This window comes from Channa argus, chromosome 14 (assembly GCF_033026475.1).
Source record: "Channa argus isolate prfri chromosome 14, Channa argus male v1.0, whole genome shotgun sequence".
In the NCBI taxonomy this organism is placed as follows: domain Eukaryota; kingdom Metazoa; phylum Chordata; class Actinopteri; order Anabantiformes; family Channidae; genus Channa; species Channa argus.
Genome location: NC_090210.1, coordinates 9772679 through 9789990, shown reverse-complemented (window position 1 = coordinate 9789990; position 17312 = coordinate 9772679). Strand labels below are relative to the sequence as shown.

At 39.6% G+C, this 17312-nt stretch overlaps 1 protein-coding gene across 2 annotated transcripts in view; it reads right to left on the bottom strand.

The window, feature by feature from the left end:
* The window catches only part of LOC137098387 (low-density lipoprotein receptor-related protein 8-like), a 69149-nt gene that overhangs the window by 11460 nt on the left and 40377 nt on the right, over window positions 1-17312 (bottom strand). For both annotated transcript variants that reach the window (XM_067474597.1, XM_067474598.1), the window contains exons 5-10: window positions 11273-11662; window positions 8821-8943; window positions 7548-7670; window positions 4511-4630; window positions 3728-3853; window positions 655-826 (exon numbers count right to left, since the gene is read on the bottom strand). In XM_067474597.1, coding sequence (XP_067330698.1) covers window positions 655-826; window positions 3728-3853; window positions 4511-4630; window positions 7548-7670; window positions 8821-8943; window positions 11273-11662 — 1054 coding nt within the window. The remainder of the gene's footprint in view (window positions 1-654; window positions 827-3727; window positions 3854-4510; window positions 4631-7547; window positions 7671-8820; window positions 8944-11272; window positions 11663-17312) is intronic.

Here is a 17312-nt window from a genome sequence, read left to right as displayed (position 1 = left end):
CGCTGCTCCATTTATGAAACACTCAGGGGAGAAAAAATTAGTTGGGAAAGGTGGAATTTATGTGAGGTAAAAGCAGGATGAACAAACAGATACTCAGTACCTCAAACAGACAGAAATCACATGAGAGCGCAACAATGTACAACCTACCAAGAATTAAAAAAAGCCTCAATAACGCTGTGCTTTGGTTAAAATATATATCAAAAGTTTAAGCATGTTCCCCTGGTAAACATGTGGAATTTGCCATATTTACAAAAGGTTTTAAATGCAACATAAAAACAAGAAGCAAACTGTGGAGTCCATTGCATTACTCAGGAAAACAAGTCACGTCCATAAAGATAAATTCAATACAACGCACCTGTATTGTCAGACATCTTTGAGACACAGCCTTTAAAGTAAATGTAACCTGTTGAGGTTTTGACTACTTGTAGCACTATGGAGCAATGTTTGCCCTCATTTTGTACTGTTTGTACCTTGTACACCCACATGAAAAGACAGGAATAAATAAGCTTGCTAGCTGCTGCCAAATCTTGGAAAAATTAAGTCGGCAATTGTTTTAAGTAAAAAAAAAAACATCGATCTTTAAACTTTGTTTAAAAAATTATAGAAATATTAATCTGGTGTCTCCTCTGAACTCAGGATTCTGTTGTGGTTTACCTGTAGATTTTCCGGTGAAAGCGATCACACCAGAAGATACGGTTGTTGGCCACATCCAGATCCAGAGCCACAGCATTTTTCTGGGTGGAAACCACTTGGCTGTAGTCTCTCTTCACCAGGTCTATACGTCGGATCTCGTGCCGGTTGGTAAAGAGTAAGTAAGGACTTTTTCCTGTACACAAAACACAGGAATCAAGTGGCTTCTTTTACTGTGAAATGGGTATGAAATAAAGGTTGAAGTGTGAAGTGCATCCAGCTAAATGTTACAACCAAAGTCAATTTATGAAAAGGGATTGAAGCAGCATAAATACATTGTTAGTGAGAGGAATGCACTGGAGCTGGGATGTGCTTCAGTAATGCCTGATCAAATCAGCTCTGACAGTTTGGTAATGGGCTAGATGAAAGGTCCAAGAGCCTATTAGAAAACAACTCTGATACAGGAATTCTACAGATCATCAGTACCGGCACAACCAATCTATTTCAAATTAAGCAGCAAGTGCAGTATATTAAAATTATTTTTTGAATAACCTTTATGCAGTGGTATTAACTTTTATTAACTTTTTATTCACAGAATTTATTGTCTGGATTTACATGAAACAAGAAATACGGGCTGTACCTCTACTTGCATTAGTAATTAAACCCCAAATTTACAGCCTCACTCTGGTGCAAAGGAAGAACATAAGAAACGGAGATGCCAATAAGACGGCGAGATTGGCTTTTCAGCACAGCAGCGAAATGTTTATGTCCTGGTCCCAAGACAGTGTGTCAGGAAACAGTAATAACACCAAGATTTCACCGCTGTGCCAAACAACATCGCAGCTTAATGTGCTGCTGCACATTTGTAGCACCAAACCCATGGATGAACTGATTAGGAGGCTTGAGAGACACGCATGTGAACTGCAACCTGAAAGGAAGGCATACAACAGTGATGCAGTAATTCTAGTTTTATTCCTATGTTATGTGTATGATGGGCAGCCACAAGTTGCACGTCTCACCTGGTGGCAGAATGCAACTCATCTACTCACTTGGAATTTTATTTTCTGTTAGCGGCTCAAATTTAATTTTGGGGACTGTGACCACTGCTAGGGATAAATAAAACACTATGTACTGTACTGTATGTATTTTTACTTGATAAGATCGAGATAAGAAAACAGCAGTGAATATTCACAGAACAGCTGCAAAGAAAAAAAACATTTGAGAAAGAGAATTTGTGAACAAAATGAAAAGAAACTGCCTTGAAGACAAGTACAATGTTTATCAGCCTTGTCTTGCTATAATTATGCTGAAGTGTCCATAATCCATGGACACAACCTCATGCAACTTAGCACCTACATGCCAGTGTGTTTCATTTTGGGTGGATCCATACTTATATTTAGAGCCATTTAACTGTGACAAGGTCACTCAGGATGCATTTTAATTAGACCCAAAACTGAATAGAAGCTTTAGACGCTTTATTATTATCGCACCTGTGTGTTTATTCTCTTAGTGGAAAAAAAGAAAGTGGGATACAGTGGGTGCTGGCATGGAAGGTTTCATCACTCTGGCTACAGCCCACCATTGTCTTATAGTATCTATATTGAGCATATCTCTTATTGACACGGTGTAGTAATAGGATGGCAGTTGCAAATTCTCTCATTAATGGCCCGCTTGCCTCCATTTCTCTTTTGACAGTCTGTGTGGTAGCCTCAATGTAGTATCATATTCCTAAACATTCCCTCTATCTGCATGTTCCATCTTTTCCCAGTAAAAAAGCCCAAATGATGACAGTGCTGTTCAGGATTAAAAAGCTGGACACACATTTCCAACCCCTCTAAAGGGGAAAATCCCCTGCTGCTGTCACAGCAGAAATAGTTTTTATTGTTTCAAAACCAAATGGGGGGACTTCTGCATTCACTTTGATTCTGCTTGGGCTGCTTCTGACATACAGCCAGACATATGCCTCTCCCAGATCTGAGAAACTGATAGCAAACACACTGGGCAGCCATGCACAGAGAAATACACAAGTGTGGACAGAGGCGAAGGGCAGATACAATCCATACACAAAAGCAGTGAAAACACACACACACATGCCTGTGAGTGCTGAGCTTTGATATCAGTTCATTTTAATTGAGGCAAATCAAATCACAGCATTTGACAGCCAAAGGGCCCAAATCAGCACATTTCATCTGACTCGCTGTTTCGTGCCAGTTAAATAATGAACATTTTTTGGGCAAATGAAGTGTAAACATATAAAGTGGCCTCTTTCAAATCGTTTTGCTAACAGCTCTTGGACATTGTTGGAGGTCACGGGAAATTAACTGGTCTCTTAGCAGTTCACTTTGTTCTGCACTAGTCAGACAACTGTTGTCAGCAAGTCTAACAGGAAACCAGATTACACTGAAGTAATTAGCCCCCACCGTGACTCAGCCAGGTACCCCTGAAGAGTTCTGCATGGCTAGACACATCAGTCTGTTACTCATGAAACCGTCTAATTGGACCGGACACTGGAGGACAGACTTGCCGTGGGAGAATCTTAGTGGTTGCCTAGGTGATAGTTGACATTTTTCGTTTTGCTGTATAGCAATTATGCCAAGTACACCAACAAATGCAGAGCAATGAGAAGAACCCAACAGCAGAAAGATGTTTATGATTATGGGATGAGGGGTTTTGATACTGTGCTACAAAAGCTGTGAGAGTGAAGTATTGCACTAATGAGGCAGCACCATATCTGAGAAAATGTCTTGTTAGCAACAGTACAACGCAGCTTTTTAAACTTGCAGCGTAGGTGAACATTTCTAAACAAATCAAATGAGTTTGCCAGCAACTATGTAGTTTACACTGAGTTATACATTCAACTTCATTAGAATAAAATAAAGAACGTGTGTACATTTATGAAACAATGTACGAATCATCCTCAACTCAGAACAAAAAAAACCCCTCTAAGCTCAGAATTTTTAAAGAGGCTGATTAAACAGAGCTATGTTCTTGCAGCATCCCTCTTTCATCCTCAGATTAGAAACTACTTCCTTCAAGTGTATCACCTCAGCCACTCTGCACTGAGGCGTACTGTCATTCATTGATCTTTATAACTCACCCTCTGCCTTGCAGGTTTTAGTGACGGGGTCCATCTCATAACCTTCATAGCATTCGCATTTAAAATCCCCCTTGTAGTTGATGCAGATCTGGCTACAAGCATCTGGGTTCTCACACTCATCGATGTCTGCAGGGAGGAGAGGGAAGAATCAACTCAAAGACAGAGGCAGACAGTGATTAATTCACCTTCATGAGCTGCACCAGATTTAGAGCAGCAACTGAATTTCTGAAGTAGAAATATACCAATGCTTTTTAGTAAAATAACAAATAGTAGTAAGTGAGTAAAGATGCACATTTATGGTAAGTGCATAAAAAAAGACAGAAATGTTGGCATTGAGAAGAAAAAAGCTGACAGGGAGACAGAGTGTGTAAATGTTCTCTGATCTTCTTGCTTCTATCAGATCTCAGGCAGTTTCCTTGGGTGTGATGAGGAAACATTAGTGTTAAAAGCATTGGGAAATTTGTGAAGGACATACTAGTGTGTGTGTGTGTGTGTGTGTGTGTGTGAGAGAGTGTGAGTGAGTGAGTGACTGAGTGAGTGAGAGAGAGAGAGAAAGTGTGTGTGTGTGTGTGTGTGTGTGTGTGTGTGTGTAGGTGTGTGTGTATGTGTGTGTGTGTTTGCTGGGTTCTCAGTGGAAGTGACAGGCTGGGCACACTAAACAAATACAGACAGCTAGAAAGCTGAGACCTGCCCAAACACACACAAACGTGCACACAGAGTCAAACTAATTTAGTTAGCAGTCAGTCTATCTAATCTGTCTGAAATACCTGTTTGTTTATTTACCTCCACATGTCTTTTTGTCCAGCAGCTGGTAGCCCATGGGGCACTGACACTCAAAGCCAATCGGTCGGTCCATGCAGACATGAGAGCAGCCGCCGTTGTTGATCATGCACTCATTCAGCCCTGGGAGAAAGCGAGAAGAGCCAGAGATATTTAGTAAAGGTGTATGAATAGGTCTGGAACATATCATGATCTTCTGCCTTTTATGCCAGCTCTTGTACTCAGCTCTTTTTCACCCTTTCTGAATCATTATCAGATGTTCCAAAAAGAATCAAAGAGACATAACATAACACAGGCACAGTAAACTGAGAATCAGGTCCATCTGCAGGGATATGATATGTGCGTTTAGAGAGGATCAATGCTTTGACCGGGATTATGAGGTGCCCCAACAGGATCTATCACAGGAGTGAGTAAGGGCATCTAAATTAAACAGACGGGGTGAATTGGGAAGTAAACACATCCTTGAAATGAAAGAAACTACAAAAAAATGTTGAAACAACCACTCTCATTTAAAAGTAGGTCAAAGCAGCTGACAAGGCAGAGGCACAAAGATTCAGTTGTGCCACACACAACGTGCTTATAAATTGCCTGAGAGCAAGAAGTTGCAAGCTGAAATTTTAGAGTAAATGTTTCAATCTCCTCTTTACATTTTTAGGGATGTAGGCCTAAATAAAATATTTCTAATCCTCCGGATGCACTACTCTATGTTTGTTTTGAACAACAACAACAAAAAAAAGCCTATTATCTAAGTTAATGTAAGTTAAAATGACTATAGGAAATTCATTAAGCAGCATAAAGGCTTTGCTTTTTGCATCAACAGCAGCCTAAAACTATTTATGGGGGGCACAATTAAATAAGTGTGACAAATGAGGCTCATTTATTTATTTATCGTGGAATATGATCCCATAAATATAAAATAAATATCTGTTGTAAAACAATTTGTAAAGAGTTTGAATTAAACAGGTCAAATGTGAGCCAGATTCACATTTCTATACCTAAAAAACATTTTTTCATGTGTATTTTTGAATGAGCCACTGTAGTGTATCATGTGTTATTATGTGTTAAATATTAAACATGGTAATTCAATACTCGCACCCAGGCGTGACTGTCCCCCTGCTGGCTTTCACTGTGCTATAGTAATCTGAGCATGCTGAGATGTCTTACAGATAAAGACCAACATTTGTATGTGTTTACAGTTTTTTTTCTGGCCACTTAATAACCGTAAGTCCAATATTCCTCAGTTTGTTTCCATTGTTTTTGACAAAATATTGGGGGAAACAAATGAATCATGTAGCAACTAAATACAGTGTTATGTTTACGGAATAGACCCTAACTCTTGCAATAAATTACTGATAGACATTCCTGGAAAGTGTAGACCCACTATAAGCAATATGGTGACAGCTGAAAACCAACATGAGCAGCTCACCTCATCCATGATGAAGTTACACAGATACACAACAAGGCAAATCATAGTCTTGTATCAAATTCTTGTAAATCATAGCAAAATTAGGAAAAACAGAAGGTTAATTTTGTGGGACGGTTCTTATCGTTGTTTTGTGAAAGTGCCAACAGAATTTCATCGCAACCACCAGAGCTGAATTCTCCCCTCTAATTCAGCTGGATGGGTGACAGAAGTGTGCCTCTCACAGTAGCTCCTGCTACTATGTCTGTCAGTTGAGAATTAGCTGCAGAATGAAGAAAAGACTCCCCTATTTCTATTTCTTTGAGAGGGGCTGGGTTGGTAACGAAGCCCCACGAGAGGAACTGTGTGAAACCATGAACAGCTTTTCCCAGACTGCTTCCAAGGAAAGTCATGTTTAGAGGTCATGTCTTATATCTCAATGCACAGCCAAAAAGGACATGTCTTCTTCTTTATTCCACCTCCATCTTTCTTCCTCTCTCACCATGGTAACACATTATGTACTATAAACTCTCAGTGAAAGCAGAATGTGATGGTGCAGAGTTAAGAAATAAATGGTGTGCCAGATAATGAGTCAATAATATGCAATTATTTCTAATGAGATGGGAAACAGAAAGACATTTACTTGAGCACAATGAGAAATGCAATCTTTTTATCCTGCCCGATGCAAAGCTGATGCATAAGATGCAATAACATTGAACATCTATGTACGTTTAGGTGTGATTTTGTTTTGCGGGGGGTATAATTGTCATTTTTTGTTGTCGTTGGTTTTTTGTTTGTTTTTTGGGCATGTGTTACCGTTGGGGAACATCTTGTATATAAACGGTTGAGCAAGCAGAGCGATGAGCTAGGTGTGAATGGACACGCTTTTAATGAGCTGAGAACAAGACCTGACTTGAAGGAAAGAGCAAGGAAGAGATGAAGGTAGTTGAGGAAGACAAGACAGAAACTACTCTCTGGAATATCTGTGTCGGTCTCAAGGTAAACCTCCTCTGCCAGCTGTCACTTTTCCCTATTCAAGTATAGACACTTTGGAGGAAACGTCATTTTTTTCAGTATAGGTCTGTTTCACACTCTGTCATGACAGAGCCGTTCGAGACAGAGAGAAATTCACACCCATTCATTTTTTTGTGAATAAATATTTTAAAGATGAAGTTGAGTGCAGGAAGGAAGGGAGACCAACAGAGACATACAGTAATCGAAACATTTCCTACTATTCAGTGGTAATTAGCACAAGCATGCTCTACTTCTGATAGGCAGGGACTGCTAATTTAAGCGTGCCTCTGATGTCTTTGAAAGTTAATAGTAGGGAGGTAGTTGCATTTTGTTATGGCAAACACGATCAAGCTTTTACATTAACTGGTTGAATTCATTTACAAAAGAAGTGTATATACTCCCTTACAGCACAGAGCTAAAACAAAACCTCTGCTGACACACATCATAAATGACTCTAGAATTTTACAGCTGAGCATTTCATACAGCTGGGAAATGAGGGGAAAGCTTTTACTTTGAAGCAAAGCAGATGAAAAGCAATAAACTTTATTTGTGTCATGGGTAAAAGAGTTATTGTTAACAGCTGACAGATGAGCACAACCACTGTGAGCGGAAAATCTCTCTTACCACACTCTTTCTTGGGCTCATCTGATCGGTCCTTGCAGTCTTTGACAGAGTCACACACCTTGGAGCTGTCTATACACTCTCCGTTCTTACACAGAAATTTCAGGGGTCCCTCACATTTGGTGGCTGTGATAAAAAGGCAGGAGGTAGAACAACATTCTTATCATTATCATAAACGTCATGAATATGTATTTGCATCGGGTCTTGCAAATTGATTCCATGTGCTTAAAGAAGTGTGTGAAGTCAAATTGAATTTCCAATTATTGAATGCTCAGATGAAACAAGTGACTGCAAAAAAAAATGCTTCCCTCTCAGATATTCATATCATCCCACATAAAAAAGCCCAGTGTAATAAAAATGGAACTTTAATTTGGTCCAGTTTCACAGTGGTAAGGCTTAATTTCCTCCAAATAATTTTGCACTAAGCTGATAAATTATGCATCACGGTATGAAGAGAGAAGTAATGAAACTGGCTTCCAACAAGCACTGTGCTGGATCCACAGAATGTAACATCAGTGGTCATTAAAGGAAATCATTCAACAATAATATATGCCCAGAAATCCCAAATGGGATGCTTTAAAGGATGTTAAAGTACTAATTTTGCTCATCAGGGGTTTTCTTCTACTACCACTTGTGTATTGAAGGCACAATCTAGAGGTTTTGAACAAATAAATGATAAAGATCATACAAGTAACTACAAAGTCATCACCAACAAATACAATCTCTGGTTTTAAATAAATAAAATAAATGCTATCTTAACAAAGATGGCAGGACTGCTGGTATGTGACATTTATAACTTGATTTAGCAGTTTGTTTCATCTTTTTAAATCTTTGTTGTGTTTTTCTGAACAGAGCCATTTCATCAAGTTTGTCTGTTGCAGACAGTTTTTCTTTGTTTCTTTGTCTTAAAAAGCTACATCAAGGGAAAAAACACACATTAAAGAAGTGAGGGTTGTGAAAACTCCTATCTGGATAAACTCCCTTTATATGCACAAATACAACAAATACAACTGGGAGGCTTTGTGGTAAAACACAGATAACACAGGTCCTGTAGCCCCATATCACCACTAACATAACTTAACTAATATAACTTTCAGCAACTACAGGGTCACAAGATATCAACAGTGCTGCACAGGCAGATATTTGCAAAAGCCAGAGACAGAAAAAACAACAAGTAAGGAGACAGATTCAAACAGACAGATGCATAAAAAAAGAGGAGACATGGTCAGGCACAGAACGACAGAACCTGGCAGCCAGAGATGACAGGTGAACCCACCGTTGACACAGCCAGATTCGTCGCTGTGGTCAAGACAGTCATAGACCTTGTTACACTGCTTGGTGCCGTGGATGCAGGAACCATCACCACACTGGAACTCATCTGGACGACACGTTAACAGTGCTATGAGAGACACACACAAACACACGTGTTAAATTTAAATCTGCTTTAATCCCTTACAGTGGAACATAACAACTTGAGGTAGAAACAAAGTGACGACATTTACTTACTTTATAAATCACAAATGTGCAATAACATACAATATACTGTACTTCCAGCCATTCACAGTCTGGGTGCGGCCTAATGCAGAGACCGTTAACGTGAGGGCTGTGATGAATGAATTTCAATATAATAGCACAAGGACAGAGATTACATGAAGCCAAACCAACTTTCATTAATATCTCAAGCACAAGCAAGCTTTTTATCAACTCTTCCAGTTTTCTCATATAACTACTTTCTGAACATCAGTAAAAAAGCAATATGAGTGAGGCGAATATGATTTACTGTTATCATGAAACGACCAGGACGCAGGGAATGTCACAGAGACAGGGCTGTGGTAACCTGAACACATGTTTGTGCACACATTTGCACATACACAGCATCATTGTCTCTTATAGTGTGTCTCTGTATCTGAGAGATAAATCTAGAGATCTGACTGGTCAGTAAGCTACTTCTGAACACAAACACATGGACATGCTATGTATTTGTTGGAACAGAGGAGCAGCAAAACAAAAATGTATTGACAAATCAGTCAAAGAATTAACAGAAACTTTAACTGTGATTTTGAGGAGTTGAAGCTAAAGCATAAAAGTATGTAATAGGTTATGTGTCTGTCTCAAGACCTCCACCCTAATGCAAGGCTAACAAACTTCAATCTCTTGTAAATGCTGCTTAGATAACGCCACAGAGTATGAGAGGCAGGTTTGATGTGTGCACTGCACATCTTGATAATGAATAGCGGGACTATCTGGGCTTCACACTCTGGCTTAGTGAGACAAGAGCTTCAGGGCTCCCCCATCCATGACCAGCTAATAGGAAAACTTGGTTTTATCACAAGGCCCCATTTTCACACAGCTTTTTATCAACAGACACATTCTGTACCTGCCTCATTAACACACACACACACACACACACACACACACACACACACACACACACACACACACACACACACACTTAAATCCCCAGCAGAGTGGAAATGTGCTAAATGGCAAGGTAACATCTCAGAAGAGGAAGGACATGTTTGTTTTAGTTTTTTATGCATCCTCCAGTGTCAAAGCAAACATATCTCAACACACTTAACAAGTCAAATAAAAATCCTTCAGTGGTTTTCTTATTGAGTGTGTGGGGAGTTGATTGATCTGTAGCTATATCTTCATAATAAGTAATAAGTATAATGACAGGTACAAGTACAATAATCGTGAAAACACTATACGCTAAAGAGTATTTATAACCCAAACCTAATGAGATGTTCATTTAAAAAAAAAGGATTATAAATTGATAGCACTGTAAACAAACGGTTTGGAAATGTACCCACTGTGTCCTGTGAGTGGCCTTGAGCTGAAGACAAGTGCTGGGTTCCCTGCTACATACTAATTTATTTATTTATTTTTTATATTTTACTACAATATATGTTAGTCGGTTTGTTTTAGGTATACAAAAATACTTATACAAAAGATTTTGTACAAACAGAAACTCAACAAAATCAACAGCTTTGAAAGCCAATTGAATGTCAACATGAGATTTTATGCTCAAAAATATTTTGTGCTTTTACAAGGTATTTTTAAAGTTTCCCACTGAACACACTAACATCTCTGAGCTGTGTACAGTATATACCATTCACTGTTTTATGAATGCATCTCTTCAGCCATCACTGTGCTGAATGACAGCTGAAAGCCAATGAGAATACGAGAAGGATTCTATGGACACAATGTAATGAATGTACTAACTGTATAGCACACTGTCTAAGCATTTAGCATAAATCCTTTATTACCATTTGGTATTAACAGGACACATGTTGGGGAAAATCAAGCCACTAATTTAGAGGCAAATTAAATTTCCTAAAGAGAAAAAGGATTTTAGTTTTTTATTGTTTTCCAGTATCTTTCTTGAGCTGCTTACAGAAACTTTACATTAAAGTGACAATGAATAGCTCCTCAAATAACTTTTAGAAGTGCATTGTGGAACAAAACTGAAAATCAACAGCAAACTTAAATATAAAAGTATTTGTATACTGACCTGCTTAGTATTTTTAGGTAGAATGAAATAGGGACACAGCTATAGCCTCTTTATGTAACCATGGTTACATGTATATAATTCTTTATAATACTGAAACTATCCTACAACCTAATTACCTATTCCATGTACTTTTAGAGAGAGCTGCACTTTTCTGTTCTGTTACAAGCAACATGAGTATTGGTAGATAGGCAAAGTGGAAGAAAGTTAAACTTACGGCAGTCGGATTCATCAGATTTGTCCTTGCAGTCTGGATCTCCATCACACTTCCAAGTCAGACGTACACACTCGCCATTGGCACAGCGAAACTCCCCAGCAGTGCAGTTTGCCCTGCGGTTGGGAAGGTGCAGGATGGCGTTGCCTCCACAGCGCTCTGGCCCCTCATCTGAACTGTCTGAGCAGTCAGGGTCTCCATCGCAGCTCCACATGAGCGGCACACACTCCGAGGTGTTACAGCGAAGATGGTTGGGCCCGCAGGTCAGAGGGGCGGTGCACTTGAGTTCATCGCTCCCGTCTCCACAGTCGTCATCACCGTCGCACACATAGACGGCGGCCAAGCACTTGCGATTGGCACACATGAACTCACCGCTCGGACAGGCCTTGGCATCTAGAGGACCAACAGAAAGAACCACAGAAATCTGAAGAGGAAATGAGCAGCTTCGTTAACGTTTAGAGGCCATGAGTAACTATACAAAATTAAACCAGACTGACACAATTTCACCAATATAAATAACATTGGTGTTTTAGTTTACATTCACAGGACATGAAATAACAGATGAAGTTTTAACTTTGGCCACAGCTGTAGGCAGATGAGTGGTGAGAAATGTATTTACATGAATGAAGAAGAAGGTAGGGGGGGCTGATGGTTGTTATCACAAGAATTTAGGTGAACGGCTTCCTCCCCTGAGGAGTGAAAGATAATACAGCTTCCTCTGCCATCAGCTGGTCCTTCTCCTTTTCTATGTGACAGATCTCTGTCAAAATCTCATCTTTCTCTTTCTCCTCTTGCTGTTGCCAGGACACTCCTGGTACTATGCCATTTTAATGCAAGTTATTGTTTGCCAAAAAAGAATGTTAGATTTTAGTCTAGACTGTAGGCGTTTTGGTCTATACAGCAGCAGTGATGTTGTTTGCTCTGTACCTTCTCCCTTTCTCAAGGTTTTGGTAAATCCTTTCCTTTTCCAGCATTCTGTGTCTCTACTCATGTCTGGCCAAAAGCACTCAGGCTGTGAAGGGAATCAGGATTCCCAGTGAGAGCCCATAGCAGCACAGGGGGCAGCACAGGAGAAGCCCAATTTGATATTTACACAAGCACAGGGAGTTCAACTTCAACACTATTGCCTTTGGCTGCTCTGTTAGCAGGCTACATACAGGAAAGGACTGCAGTTTTAAAACATTTTCCAGAGTCAGCAAATTGTAAAATCATAGCATATTGCCTGTGACCTCTTGTAGAAAGCTCACATGTATCACGTGTGAGCATGTCCTTAGCCATTAAACATCAGATCACAGATAGGGTCCTAATTACCACTCTGTGTAAGTATACCATTCACTAATGCCACTATCTGTTTACTTTGCTTTGCAAACATCAGGGTTTAATTAATTCCCTGGTACTGACACGATTTCCACAGAAACACAGAGAAAGTAACTGAAACATAAAACAAGTGTCATGGATTCAGTTCAGTGACGGGGTTTATATTCATTAATATTAATCAAGCTCCATCTGATTCTGATGCGTTTTGTAGCTGCTGTCCCTGTTATGGCTCTACACTCACTACATACTGATGTAGCACAAAATAATAAAAGAAATTCGATGTTCACTGTTCATTATTACACGAGAGGAGGACGATTAATGATGTACACATGTGGCCTGGGTGCACTCGAGAGAGATTTTGTTTTGCAGTAGGGGCACTGTGTAAATACGTTTTAAGACTTTTGGGCAATTTTGAGCCCACATACAGGCTGGGCATGATAATGTGTTTAAATGATAAATAACTCACTGAGTAGATTTAATTAGCACTTGTACAATTTTATTAATCTGCTGACATTTACCTTCATTGTGTGCACGCTAGATAAAACCGTTGCCAGTGTGACAACAGTTGAGCCTAATATGCTTTTAAACACAAATCTGTCTTACTCTGCCAAAAAGGAGCCACTTAAGCTAATGTTCTGAAATTGTTGATAGATTCACATTTATAATTCTTAATTTTATTTCTCATTTTAATTTATTACCAAAATGAGTTCACTTAACTTTTAAATGTTCTCTTTTTGTCACCAAAGCAAGCAAAACTTTAGTTTGCAAGCTCAAATTAATAACATAAAATGAAAAGAAAATATACCACAATGTTCAATAAAAATTCCATCAATGTGCTACATTACTGGGAACATACCAATCGTAAGTTACTTACCAAACACTCATATCTACGGTACCTCGTCTTTTAACACTATACCGTGGCTCAGAGAGCTGTTTCTATGACTGCCACCATGAAGCAGCACCTGGAAATGTAACTCACATTACTTTTCCTTGTGTCTTTGATGACGAGTTATTGTTGCCATTGGCAACCAATATTTCATATGTAGAGGAAAGAGATGACGGGTTGTTTTACGCCGATTAGCATTACAGCTGGGTGTGTGGTGAATGACTGTGTGTATGTGATGAGTCAGGATCCATGGAGGAAGTGTGAAATGTAAAGAAATAATTTCAGTGCAAGAGGATAGAAAGATGCAGAAGAAGTGAGATGAAAATAATTAGTTTTATTTGTTTTATTATACATGCATAAATAAATCAGAGCATGTCAGTCGCTGTCTATGAAGTTTACCGTCCTCTCAGCTTTCTCTTAGACATACCTAGATTAAAACCGAAGGGACAGTTCAGAAATGTCTGTTCTGCTAAGAGAGAGTAGGACCACTGCAGCAAGGTCACTTGAACATCCACCCACACACACAATAGTCCCTGACAACAGGCTTTGAAAGAAAATACACACAAACTCACATAAAAACACATTCACAGGCAGTTCTCAATGGTCAGTGTCTCACCAAGGAAATAGGTTGGACTGACCTTTCCTGTGATGCCACATACATACATTTGCAAAGAAAAACCCAGCTGAAAAAGAGCAGAGACAGCTCCCTCATCTCCAGTAACATTTAAGAGAAAACAACAAGAAACTATTTGGGAGTTTCTAGCCTCCTCTCTGATGAGGATGAGCAAACTTACGATCAGCGGGGAAGGGAAAGGAGACACAGATGTAAGTCTGATGTAAAAATGAAAACCCATTGTTTAGCTTCATTTAAAACCTGTCTAGATTTCAATTAGCAGACTAAAATTACGACGAAATCATTTCAGTGGAGGCACTTTAGCCCAATAGCATAGTCCTGTGTGAAAGGATCACCACTAAGGATGCACAGTTTCTGCCAGATCAGTTTTACTACAGAGACAAGGAGACAGCTGTGAAGAGCGCGTAAAGTAATTGTTTGCTTCAAACTATCCAATCAGTGTTAATTATGAATGGAGAAAACAGACAAATAAAACACGGAAATATCAAAGACATGTAAAAACACAAAAATCCAGGCTGGCTGCCTCACAGTGGTTTGCATCAGATAAGCATGCTCAAGAGAGACGGCCGGTGAGTAAGTGCACATTAATCTCCCCATAGAGGGTTGAGGACACAGTTTCTTCCAAAGCCTCTCTAAGAGCTGCTTCGCAATGTAATGTTGATCAAGGAAAGCTTCCTCTAGTGAGGACTAAATTCTACTTAATACATAATTCAACATGTGGATGACTCAATTAGCAGGTTGCCTCTGCAAGATTTACTTTTTCCCCAAGTCTGCGGCTGGCTATGCACTCTATAAATGTCTACTAATAGCAGAGTGTGTTGGGGCTCACTGGGAATGTTCCATCTCAGTCACTCTCGGGTAAATACGGGTGAAAGTGTAAAGTGACTTTTAATGTTTTGCTGGTTGTAAACAGGATTAGGCATAAGCCAACTCACAAAAGCATGAATGCAAATACCAGCAGAAGAATACTCACATTGAGGATACTTTTACAACTTGATGGTTTGTTAGTTTTCACCAAAATCTGGATCATAAGTTTAAAGGAACTTAAAGGAGGAGGAAAGGACAGATGTGGATGTGACAGAGAAATAAACTCTGTTTTGGCTCAAAATATAGTACTGACAGCACAAACAGGGGTTTATGCAATACCCTGAACGCTGACCATTTCAACTCCTGCACACATCTGGCTGATCAACTGCAGAGTAAGTTTCAGGAAAACTTTCATCTGGCCTTATAAAAGGGGGAATCACCAGTGAGTTAGGGATCGTGCCAACTCCCCACGACAGGTGTCAAGGAGAAAAGATAAATAATGTTGATTCTGTTCAAAAACTTGGGAAAGCAACACTGTATCAGCATCTTTCTTTCTTTTATAAAATTGGGAAGTCCTTTCAACATTTGATGCTCAGCGGAGCCGGAGTGATATCAGACATGACTGTGTCACTACATCTAGCAGCACAGGCTGAGGTTTGCAGCTGAGCTTTTACCGGCAGCAGCAAAGTGCAAGAGAAAACTATGTTCAGGAAAAATCTTTTATTCTCACCCTTGTTTGACTGCTGCTGCATCATTTTACACATCTAATTAATTCATCTTCTCCCCTCTGAAGTCAAACATACAGCACCGTTATTGCTGCTTTGAAGTCAATTCTCCAGCTGCCCCGGTGCCAACAGCTATTCCACAACAAGGAGACACACTGAGATATACTCAAAGCAGGTGATCATTTCCAACACTGCTCCCTATGAAACATTTGAAAACTTGAGTCTGCAGTACTAAAGAGTTGTACAGCCGGCTGTTTTTCCACACTTACAAGTGCCCTGTTCTAGTTCTGTGAACTGTGAGCTTGTCTTCAACATGTATTCATCTAGGTTTTATAGAATTTACTTTAACCACAAAACACATGAATCACCAAGAGAATGTTGCATAATGTGGCTTGTTTAAGGTAAAATCACATTTGTTGAACAAATGTCTGCTGTCCAAATAAATGTGTGATGTTGCCTTTTTTACTGCTGCTTCTTGCATTTGTAAGTAAATTGTGTATTGGAAGCGTGGGTCCTTACAATGGAGTGGACCACAAACTTACACTAAACAATCAATGCTTGCTACCTTCAGATTGATCTGCAGTGAAGCAAGATTTAAAAGCTTCTTGCCCTTAATTCAAACATCATCTTCGGGTTGGCTTTGGGCCCAGTCAATCTTCAGATAAACTGCTCTGAGCAGCACTTAATAGACCTAATTTGTGATGCTATCTTGCACTGTGGTGTGCACCTGGTCAGTGACATTTTCCTCTAGGGGAAGGTTGGCCTACTGTGTGCCTTAGTGGATGGCAGCCTGCTGCCTGCCCTCATGTCACCACTGAGAAGCTTAAGACTGCTGCATCAATACAGACATTAGAATGAAAAAAGGATTAGTACAGGCTAGACTGGGTCTCAATGGACAGTGCAGTGAAAACCCATCTAAGCTAAGAAGGCATAAGAACTAAAGTCAATGGAATCACTACTATTTGCTAGAAAGAGTATGGAAAGCCACTTTGAGTTGAGGAGATATTGACCAGCCACTAGCAGGTTGATCTGGACAAAAATATCTTTATTACCCAACAAATTAAAAGGCTTTATATCAGGTGTTTTTGAGGCACAAAGGGTAATCTAATTAAAAATACAAGTTTCATACCAAATTGTTTTTGCATTTTCTATCTAAATAGAAATTGAGGGTGTATGCTTAAATAAACAAGTATTGCTTTGACACAGCTAGTCACACATACACATAAACCTCTGAAAGGGAGCAGATGCCTGAAAAAAATTAGCATCATTTGTATGGGATAATAGGGAGATGTTTCTCTGTGTGCATTTGCCACCACGTGCCATTTTGCATCTTCAAAGCAACAACTACAACCCCTGCAGCTCTGTTGCCTCAATCAATGTTTCTTGACGTGAAGAGGCAACTGAAAAAGAGAAAAGATGGAGTCAATTCTTCACGGTGCCTCGGAAGTAGGGCAAGGATAGCCCCTGGAGGGGAGGGGGAGCAAGCTCACGATTTAATAGTCTGATTGGCTGTGTAGGAGGTGAAGTAATTTCTGATGGTGTTAGGGACCCTGCAGTGGAGAAGCTTACAGCGGGGGGTGGAAAATTTTGATGACAGAAACCTCCAAACATTATCGAAAAGCTGCAAAAATATGGTTATGATGATATTTGACAGCAAAACTTATTCCACATCAC